The following is an 11,216-nucleotide window of genomic DNA, read 5'->3' as shown; positions in this document are numbered from 1 at the left end:
ATTATCACCACACTGTAAAACAACCCGAGAAACTGGAGGATAATGGAAAAGGCACGTTTCTGACAGAGAATATCCGAGAAGCATTGCCATATTTTTATGTCACAAAAAACCACTCTGAAGGTAGCGGTGGTACATTAATCTAGGGCCTTTTTGTATGCAGGTAAGAGGCAACTCAAAGAGCCTCATAATTAATCCTAGGCTCTTTTTAGATTTGCATTTATTGCCAACCTTCACTAAGCCCTGCAGCACTCCCCTTTCAAAAATCAGTTTGTGTATGTGCTTTTTAAAAACATGTTTGTGATGGAGGATCTGCTGCTCAAAGAAGAAAAGTCAAAACTCCCTCTGGTTACATATGTACAGTAGCTTTTTGGATAGCAGCCGAGGGATATAATAGTTGGGGAAATATCTGCAGGAGCTCTTTTACCTAATGATTTCACCGCTGCTTGATAAACTGTCAGTGTTTCCTATAGATGTGGGAGTCACACCTTATCTGTGATGATCACCTTCTGTTAATGTACCCAATTCATAAGCACAACCCTTAAAAGATCCCACAGCCTCTTGCGTGTAGTTTCCAAATTATTTTCTTTTCTACACTAGTAGAGGATTCATTCTCCCACTACTTCTGGAATTACAAAGTCAGAATGTATGCAATCCAGAAACACTTTTCAGGCATTTTACTTCTCAAACAACAGCCCTCCATAGGTATGCAACAAGTCAATTTTGAAATGGGAAAGGGGAGATTCTAAAAAATAGCTTATGAGAATAGCACATAGGTTGCCTGCTGGGCATGCCCAAGCTCTTAGGTACAATCACAATTATCTGAAAGGCCACCTCCTTCCCTACAGATGCTCTTGAGTGTTGAGATCAACAGAGGCCTTCTTGGTAGTTCCCTCTCTTGGAAGTTTGGGAGGAGGGTGGTACAGGAGAGGGCCTTATCTGTGGCAACCCCTAAGATGTGTTCCCGCTCCTGAGAGATGTGCCTGGCACCTTCACCACATAGCTTTCGTCATATGCAGAAAACGCATCTCTTTACCCTAGTCTTGACACCTGATATATATGGACTCACCCTATTCTTTTGATTGTGAATTGTTTTAACTGATTTTAACCTTGTGTTTTTATATTGTTGTAATTGGGAAATCTGTGGTTAAGGGCGAGTAGTAGTAGTAGTAGTAGTAGTAGAGTGGTACCTCTACATACGAATAACTCTACTTATGAATGGAGCTCCGTCCGCCATCTTGGATGCAGTTTAGATAGGATTTTTTCTACTTACGAATTTTTAGATAGGGTTGCTTTGACTTACGAATTTTTTCTCCCAATGCATTCCTATGGGATTCAACTTACATTTTTTTTTGACTTACAAATGTGTGTTCGGAACGCATTAAATTCGAAGTAGGGGTACCACTGTAATAGTAGCAATAATAATAATAATAATAATAATAATAATAATAATAATATAATGCACACTAAAAGGAGATTATTAGTAAGATCTTACCAGTTACTTAAGGCAATATTTCTCACCTCCAGAGAATATAACACAGTACCGACTTGCAAGTTGGAGCTCTCAGCATCTCCTTCATAATGATGAAATAACAAAGATATAAACTAACACATTAAAGGCTTTGCTGTGTCTAAACACACAGTGTAATAATTATTTTAAGAGAGAACCTATTGGTCTCTCATCACTTAACACAATAATAACAATCATGAGCTCAAACAGAAATAAATTAGTCATCATCGTGAAAGCACAAGCCATTTGGATCAATATTTTATTGCTTGGAAACTTACATACATTGGTAATATAAAAAAGTATTAAATGACTTGCCCAACATGACTGCATTATACAGAAAGCACTTTATATTCAGCTGTTCACTGTTTTAAATAGAGTTTCCCGTCACAGCATGCCACGGCTCCTTTGCATACCAAAGCTCCCACCCCAGAAACCGGAGCAGTTTAGGCAAAGGAAGAAACTGTGCATTGGAGGCTAGTGTCCATTGGGGCTGGCAGGGAAGTGAAAGCAGGAAGTGCAACAGTAGGTGGAACTGGAGCCAATGACAGACTAGGTCCACTAATTCTGATCTTGCCCCCATTCTCTTGCTTGCTAAGTTCTAAGGTGACACCACTAACAGTAAGGAGGAGGAAGCTGACAAGCAGTGCCGCCCCCTGGGCTGGCTGAGGATAGGGTGAACTTGATGGGAATTGTCTCGTTCACCTAACGGACAGCCTCCGCTGGAACTGTGTCATGGAGAAGAGGGTGCAAGACAAGACGAGTCATTGGCCAGATCCACTCATTAATTGACCTGATTCCAACTGGATTACTATAACTACCACTATAATCAAACTTGAAAATCTACAAATTGTTTCCGACTTTACCTGTCAGTGACTTGGCCCCTCCTTTAATACATGGTTTCCTGATTCTTCGTTTATATGTTCTCTGTACTTTCAGTCCTTCAATAAATTCAGGATTTGATTATTATTTTGCAACCAGTGTGACTAAGAATCAGTGATTTCGTGAGGCATTCCCACAATTATTCAAATTATGTATTTCCACTACTGAGGACAACTTGGGTCAGGTTCTTAACAACACAACATTATATTCAAGCCCCATTACATACATTTTACACACACGAAATGAAAACTTACAAACCTGGCTGGTCAGTGTCATTTATTTTATCCATATTTTTAAAGTGCTTAAAACAATAAGCATTTTGTAACCTAAATTCAAAGAAACTGATTGAAAGGAGGACTGAAAGGGTTTTGAAAAAACACCACTGATTATACCCATGCAATATACATAAGAAAGAATTCTAAAATGAGTATAGCACTTCCTATCATCTGTTCCATTTAGGAGAAATATTTTTGATGAGATGTAGAAAATGGTAAATTAAAAAAAATGAAATTAGGCTATTATGCTGGCATATATTCAACAGTACAGTAGAAAGATTCCTAAGGGCCGCCTTACCCTTTATGTGACAAACACAAATATTTCCTATGGCAAAACAGAACAGAAACATGTTTTTCTTCCCAGAGAGTCCTGATTTGGCCACAATTTTCCCAAGATGTTTAAGGATCAGCAATTATCACCCATACTTTACACATTTCTTACGTGAAACACAATTGCTGTGTAAAGTGTTAAGAAGCTCCAAGGGATGATTCACACAGCACACCTTCCTAACAAAACTGAACACATCCTCAAGGCTTCAACACAGCCTTCCTCGATTGTTAGATGTATATATAAAATAAGAGCATGCTAAGTAGGTTTAAGAGGTGATGAAAATGATCTGGATCTGTTTATACTGTTGTGTTCTGGTCCATCTAGCACATGATGTATTAAAGCAGAAACGACAGATAAAGAGAGTGGCATTCTTTGCACACAAGCAACAAATCTTGGACCAGTTTTTCCCATTACATGGCAACTTCTGAAGCTACCACACAGGGAGGTCCATATGAAATCCAGTTGTTAAAAAAACAAAAACAAAAATGTAGTGCTGGTTCTGTGTGGCTACCATGCTTCAGCAGACTGCTAAGTTTTTTAGCCAGCCCCCAAAATCTGCCGGTTGCAAAGAATTTTTTTGCAGTGCTCCTCTTCCAGCATGCCCACTCCCACTTTATACAGCTGCAACATTCTCCTGCAGAAAGGAAGCAATCAATGAACTGGGCAGCAACATATTTATTTGAAAATGGTATATTTCCTGATCACTTCATTGACCAGCTTCCAGTTATTTCTAGGAATATCCCAGTGATACAATGCAATAAAAAACATGGGGAGGCTACTTTTACTTGTGACAGACACATGAGATCTTTCCCCAGAGTGCTCCACGTGAGTAGGACACGAAGGTTTACATCAATTGTAACCACGGCAATCATCATGATTTCTGGGTTTGGGTTGCAACTGCCTCTGTGCTGGCCACCAAAAGCAATAGCCCTGCCTCCTCCTCTCTTCCCTGTAGCATGTTGAAATGGAAACACATGACATATCACTGCAATGTTGGCTATTTCCATTTCTCTGCTCCACATCCCGATTGCAGGGGTAGGGAACCTTGATGTAACATGATATAACAAAGATAGGGAACCATGCAAGATGATGACACAGTGCCACACTATTTACATTATTTAACATCGCCAGAGAGAGAGGAAGGAGGAAGCTCTCTTTTTTCCAGGTAATGTCCAGTGATTCTTACTTAGATATTGTTTTCATTGCTCTGGTTTTCTGAAAAACTGATTAACTGAAGCCTATACCTAACATCAGGAAACAACCATCGTTCTATGATTTCTAGCAAAACTAAAAACTCATTCCTGAGGGGTTCCTCCATCCCACCCACTACTGATAATTAAACTGGACAACGGACACACCTTTGTTTCGTGATCTGGAAAGCTTCTTTATCTTTGCCTCCTGCTCAGCTTCACCTATGCTAGTAGTACTGTGTCCAGCTGCTCTGACTGCCCCTCCAAAACTCTCACTGCTCTGCACGATTCCAGGCTCTGCCTTCGTGTCAGCATCGGTTTTAATGCTGACCATTGCATCTACTAGCTTTAGAGCACTGGTCTCACAAAGCTCTTCAACTTTAATAGAGCTTGCAGATTCAAAGGAAATCCCAGTCTCGCTGCAAGCATGAGTTGACAACTCGTTTTTCTGTACTGCTGACTCGAAAAGTTCAGGTGTGAAATAGATACTGTCGTCGTTGTCATCTGTCTCTGCAGCTATATCTAATGTTGAAAGGTTCGCGTTTCCTCTCACTGGAGAAAATGCCATGTCCCTCCTCTCTTCGTGAACCCAGAGCTGCTGCACAGTAGGATATTCTTGAATGGCCTTTCCAGCAGAAAAGCTAATCGGTTCTATACATAGTGACAATCCAGTTGCCCTGTGTTCCTCAACCAAAGACACATTCTGCTGGGGTTCATTTGCAACAAACTGGGTACTTTCATCCATTGGCATCTTTGGTTGGCATTTAGCTTTGGAGAGGTCTTTCTCATTCAGGGCAAGCAGGGGTGTTGAAGTCAATGGTTTACTGAAATACTGTTTTATACCGACAGAGGAGAGCTGATTATTTGCTTTCTCCCTCTTGTTCTTCCCGATCAAGGTTTTGGAGTCGGTTAGGTTTTCTTGCTTTACAGTCTGGCAGAGGGGCTGAAGATCTGGAATAGAAGGGCAGAGGCATATAACTAGCTGGATAAACAGAATCAAGTAATAATGGATGTTTGTCATTATTTCTAGCATGTACACATCAAAAAACACTGTTCAGTTTCTAAAACAAAGGTGGGCAACTTGTGGGATGATGGGAGTTGTAGTTCAGTAATATAAGCAGGGACACATGTGCCTCATTCCTGCTTTAGAGTTATTTAACTCAGTGGCTTTCAAACTTTCAACCTTCAGGAAACCTCACCAATTTTTCTGCCATGAAACCCCTGCACATTAAAGAGAATCCTGTTGCATGTTCTAGGGCAAATGCAGTTCACAAGAAGCGCTGACCAGGCTTTTGGGGCCTCAGTGTTGCCTCACAAGAACAGAGAGTGTGCACCAAAAAACTGTTCGGTTTCTGATAATTGGTTCTCATGGGAAACTTACAGATTCTTGCTTCACACAATTAACTCAAGGCAGTGTCAATTTACTCTTGGCAGAAAACCAAGGTCTGCCTGGCCTGGCAACAACTCTCTCATTTGTTAATGACCAGCACTGAACTCTGTTATCTAGGAATGCTAGCACAGTTGTTTCTTGTGGGTGTTAGGAGTAGGAGTGCTGCGTATGGTTGGAGAGAGAGAGAGAGAGAGAGAGAGAGAGAGAGAGAGAGAGAGAGAGAGAGAGAGAGAGAGAGAGAGAGAGAGAAGATTTATTTTGCTTTGCTTTGTATGCAGAAACTCTGCTGGTTTTATTTTCTTTTAATAAATCCTGTAAATAGTTATTCTGCATCTAGCCGACTAGTCATTTCCACCTCAACTAGCTTCTGCGCTGTGCAGGAAAACTCTGCTACGTTTGGGCTAAAGCCACTAGAGCTATGCCTGACACTTCAAAATTCTAAGAAAAACATCCTATACTCCTGCTGTGGCTGCTCATTGCAAGGGAAGGCTTCCTTTCAGGAAATCTTGCCTGCCATTACTCATGTTCTTACTAAGGAATCTCTGATTAGTTTTCCAAAGCAAGGGGTCCCTCCATTTCAAAACCAATAAACTAGATTAAAATCTTTGTGGAAAAGAAGAGGCACATATTCTCAACTAGCTGTTATGCTTCATTGTGCTTCAGGCTCATTACCCTATTACTCAATTGTAGCTTCTTTTCTCCACCTGGTCTTGTCTGTCTAATTGACATCTTATTTATGTATTTAGTCACCTTGTGCCAAAGCCTCTAGACAACATTCAATAAAACTAGTGAAAAACATCCAACACAATCAGTACAACTAGTAATAAACTGAGCAAAACAAAACTGCAACAAAAACAACTCAACCCTAGCGTAAATAAATACAGACACCCTTACAAGCAAAAACACATCACCATGATAGAAACAAAGACAGAATTGAATGATGCTAAAATAATATTATAGTGTTAAAAGATGATAAAAAATTATTAAAAGGCTTAGAAGAAGAGGAATGTCTTCATCTGGTGCCAAAGTGTCACTGAAGGAGGCACCAGGCAAGTTTCTTTGGTAGAACATTCTACAGACAGGAGCCACCCATTAAAAGGCCCTATCTCGTCATCCACCTCCTCCATACTTCAGAAAGAAGTTCCTTTCAATTTTGTACACATCTATGCCAATCTAGTAATCCCCTAGGAGTGGAAGGACAAAGATACAGATGAGAGACAAGAGCTTCTTCATTTACTACAAGGAATGGGATCACTGTCCACTTAAAGTGAATAGAGAAGCCCTTGGGGACTAGGGAGTTTCAGTTATACACTGAAGCACATACAGAGCTCTGGACTGGGAAGAAAGTAATGTCTACAGAAGCCCCTGCAATGCTTTGAATTAGAGGGAAGATATTAGAAGTCCTCTAGCGCAGAAACCCTTCATAGATACTTCCGTATCAGCATTACATTAACGTGGTATTTCCACATTCACAGAACGAACAACAGCATAACTGTGTGTCTTTCCTTCCCTCAAAATTGTGCTACAGCATTAGTAGGTTACTAGTTCTCAAATAACTGGACTGATTGACATAAAATAATGTAACAGCCTACGTTAAATGTATACACAACTAGGGTGGGAGAAAGAACCTACCACTAAACCAAATAGCACTTTGTTAAGATGAGTTTAATCCCTTCTTTCCACTCAAGAACAAAGAGCCCAATGTGTGTGGCCAAATGCATAGAGACACAAGTGTGTGTGTGTGTGTGTGTTTTGCCTTTCTGACTCCTCACTCTGCACTGGGAACAATTCTGAACAACTTTCCAAAATCATTTTGAGTGGACAAGAGACACTACAAAGAGAAGAAGTAGGCCTCGCTGCCCTGCTACATGTGAAAAAGTTCCAGTATGCACCTTGAGATTGTGCCTCTGATCATCAGTGGGGAAGCATCCACTTTGCATGAAAAAAGTCCCAGGTTCAATCCTGGCATCTCCAGTTAAAAGGATCAGGTGGTGTCCAGTGATGAGATGGAATTCTAAGTGCTAATGGGAAGGGGCAGGATCCTACCAGGTTCTCTTTGAATGAAGAAGAGGAGGAGGAGTTTGATTTGATATCCCGCTTTATCACTACCCGAAGGAGTCTCAAAGCAGCTAACATTCTCCTTTCCCTTCCTCCCCCACAACAAACACTCTGTGAGGTGAGTGGGGCTGAGAGACTTCAAAGAAGTGAGACTAGCCCAAGGTCACCCAGCAGCTGTATGTGGAGGAGCAGAGATGCGAACCAGATTATGAGTCTACCACTCTTAACCACTACACCACACTGGCTCTCAGTGTAAGGGATAGCCAGGGGCTCCGAGGATTAAAAAATAACGATAATAAAAGTTAAAAGGGGGGGTTGCAGGTGAGGGGAAAAGACCTCTCTCTGTTGAGATCCTTGAAACCCACTACCAGTCACAGCAGAAAATAACAACAACAACCAGTGCTGAGCGATGTCTGGTTTTCAACATTGTGATATATTACTAGCTAAACATTGCAATATACCAATATATCACGATGTCTGAAATAAGGATGCAACTATGTAGAAGCGAATGGGGCAATGTCCTGGCAACTGCTAGGGTACTACTTAGGGGTCTATAATAGATACATTTTTACTTACCTTTAACATATTGTTGCAACTGTTATTTTATAGTATAGACGAGCAACAGGGGTATTAAGAATCATGAGAAATGATGACCGTCTTTTTCTCATATCATGATTTTTTACATAGCGCGCACACACACACACACACACACACACACACACACATTGTAATTTGTGGTATATCGCCATGCCAAATATTATGAAACTGTTATCACGATGTGGATTTCAAACCGATTTTGGGTATGTATTGATACATTGCCCAGCCCTATAACAACCAGCCTGAACTGCTATAAACAGCTTCCTCTCTTTTTTAATTACCGGTAATAGTACATTGCTGGATCTGACCAAGAGTCTCAGTAACAAGAATAAGTTTGGTATCCATCAGAAATTGGCCAGTGGTTCACCAGGAGACCACAATTGATCTTCTGCTCTTCAAACAGACACCACTCGGCCAGGTGGATACATAATATGACCTAACGTAACACAGCTTCTTATGCTCTTTGGTTCTTACTCGCAAGCAAAAAGATGAAGTCAACTTTAACAAATTTCCCATAAATATTTCAGGAAAGTACTTAAAAGGTTAAAAAAAAAACCCTCAGGAAAACCTACTTTGTTGATTTGCAGATATGTAACATGACTGACTGGATGTCGTTGGATTAACTGCAATGACGTCTGTAGCAGAAAGTGTTTCTAGGGTTAAATCATGCACTTCTCTTTCAACAGTAACACCTGGTGATAGATGAAGAGTTGCCTCCAGTAAAGAACTTGATGACAGATCTTTTGAGCTTGAAGACATGAGCACAGATCTGTCGTTACCCTGAGCTGAAGAATCTGTGCTCTTCTGGTTTGTTTTAGCAAACGCATCCAAAGAACCAAGGGCGCAATCAAAGTTTTCATGGTGCTGGACCAGCTGACGAATCCATTTTGACAATCCTTGGGAAAGAAATTTTTTATTTCATTATTACTATATAGCGAGACAGGGAAGTCATGTGATCAAGGCTGTACATATTTAAAACATTATAAAAACTGTGTTGCTGTAGTTTCTTCTTGCACTAGGCACACAACTTTGAATTATTTGAATTCAAAGATTTGAATTATTTGGTCTAATATTGTAATGGCAATGAAGAGTTAAAGGTAAAGGTAAAGGTACCCCTGACCGTTAGGTCCAGTAGCGGACGACTCTGGGGTTTCGCGCTCATCTCGCTCTATAGGTCAAGGGAGCCGGCATTTGTCCGCAGACAGCTTCCGGGTCATGTGGCCAGCATGACTAAACCGCTTCTGGTGAACCAGAGCAGCACACGGAAACACCGTTTACCTTCCTGCCAGAGCAGTACCTATTTATCTACTTGCACTTGACATGTTTTCAAACTGCTAGGTGGGCAGGAGCTGGGACTGAACAACGGAAGCTCACCCTGTTGCGGGGATTCGAACTGGCAACCTTCTGATCGGCAAGCCCTAAGCTCTGTGGTTTAGACCACAGTGCCATCCACGTCCCAAATGAAGAGCTACAACCTGATTTACTGATACTGCTGGCAATGACATGGTATATTTATATTAGAATAGAAAAGGGAAACTGGAAGCTTGGGGGCAACCAAGTCAGATGGGTAGGGTACAAATACAACAACAACAATTATTATTATTCTGCCATTACACAATTCAGCTGTGCTGTCTCCTACACAAGGCAAGACATATGGGAGTAAGCGACAAGGATGCATATAGGGGAGGGCTGTACCAAAGTCTAGCTTCCCCATATAAATAGGGAAAAGGAGGCTAAAGAGCCATTTGCCTCTGGTATTGGCTTCCATGGCACTGGTTGGAGCAAATGTCAATGACCCTTTAGACCTTGCTCAAGTCTAAGTGTTTGTCCCCTATTAAAAATGAGTTGCCAAACGGTTTTAGAAAGCCACACTATAGGAGAATGAGACCGTTAATAGATTGTCACAATGAAAATAGTATGGAGAGCAACCCACAACATGAAAACTGAGCATTAAAATTATGTTGTGTGCACACAGAGTTGCATCCAGTGTTCTACTCACCTATTGAAATTATGTCCATTAATTTCAATGGGCCTACACTGAGTAGAACTTAATTGAATGCAACCAACACACAACATGCTGAAATGGCAAAATTAATGGGTGTGCTAATAAACTAAAAGGGAAAAAATATATTAAGTTGTGTGGAATATTTGAAAAATAATGGTATGCAACTAAGTGCATTGGTAGGGTTAATTTAAATCAAGCAATTAAAAGTATTATTAAGATTAATTGTAGAAGAATTTAAAAACGGAGTAAAGTGGAAAATGCAGTATTAAAATTTTAAATACGAAAAGAAACCACAAAAGGGGAGAGGAGGGAAGTGTGAATTGTATCTGTATTGGAAGTATGACACTGTAAGATTTGTACAGTGCAAGAAGATCAAACCTATCAATTCTGAAGGAAATCAGCCTGAGTGCTCACTGGAAGGACAGATCCTGAAGCTGAGGCTCCAATACTTTGGCCACCTCATGAGAAGAGAAGACTCCCTGGAAAAGATCCTGATGCTGGGAAAGATTTGAGGGCACAAGGAGAAGGGGACGACAGAGGACGAGATGGATGGACAGTGTTCTTGAAGCTACAAACACTAGTCTGACAAAACTGCGGGAGGCAGTGGAAGACAGGAGTGCCTGGCATGCTCTGGTCCATGGGGTCACGAAGAGTCAGACACGACTAAACGACTAAACAACAACAACATCGGGTTACAAACTTAATTAGTTCCAGGGGTCGGTTCTTAACCCGAAACCGTTCTTAACCTGAAGCGCGCTTTCACTAATGGGGCCTCCCACTGCTGCCGCACCACTGGCGCGCTATTTCCGTTCTCATCCTGGGGCAAAGTTTGTAACCCAAGGTACTACTTCCAGGTTAGCGGAGTTTGTAACTCGAAGTGTTTGTAACCTGAAGTGTTTGTAACCCGAGGTAAAGGGGCCCCTGACCATCAGGTCCAGTCGTGTCCGACTCTGGGGTTGCGGCGCTCATCTCGCTCTATAGGCC

The 11,216-nt window shown here is 41.2% G+C and overlaps 1 protein-coding gene across 2 annotated transcripts in view; it reads right to left on the bottom strand.

Annotated features, from left to right (window-relative positions):
- Positions 1-1,740: 1,740 nt before the first annotated feature.
- Positions 1,741-11,216, bottom strand: part of BRIP1 (BRCA1 interacting helicase 1) — a 110,680-nt gene continuing 101,204 nt past the window's right edge. For both annotated transcript variants that reach the window (XM_060283117.1, XM_060283118.1), the window contains exons 18-19: positions 8,800-9,123; positions 1,741-5,133 (exon numbers count right to left, since the gene is read on the bottom strand). In XM_060283117.1, the coding sequence (XP_060139100.1) occupies positions 4,319-5,133; positions 8,800-9,123 (1,139 nt within the window). In that variant the 3' untranslated portion in view covers positions 1,741-4,318. The remainder of the gene's footprint in view (positions 5,134-8,799; positions 9,124-11,216) is intronic.

The sequence above is a fragment of the Zootoca vivipara genome, chromosome 15 (assembly GCF_963506605.1).
Source record: "Zootoca vivipara chromosome 15, rZooViv1.1, whole genome shotgun sequence".
NCBI lineage: Eukaryota > Metazoa > Chordata > Lepidosauria > Squamata > Lacertidae > Zootoca > Zootoca vivipara.
Note: the sequence above shows the minus strand (reverse complement) of the source record. Positions and strands in the feature narration are given on the sequence as shown.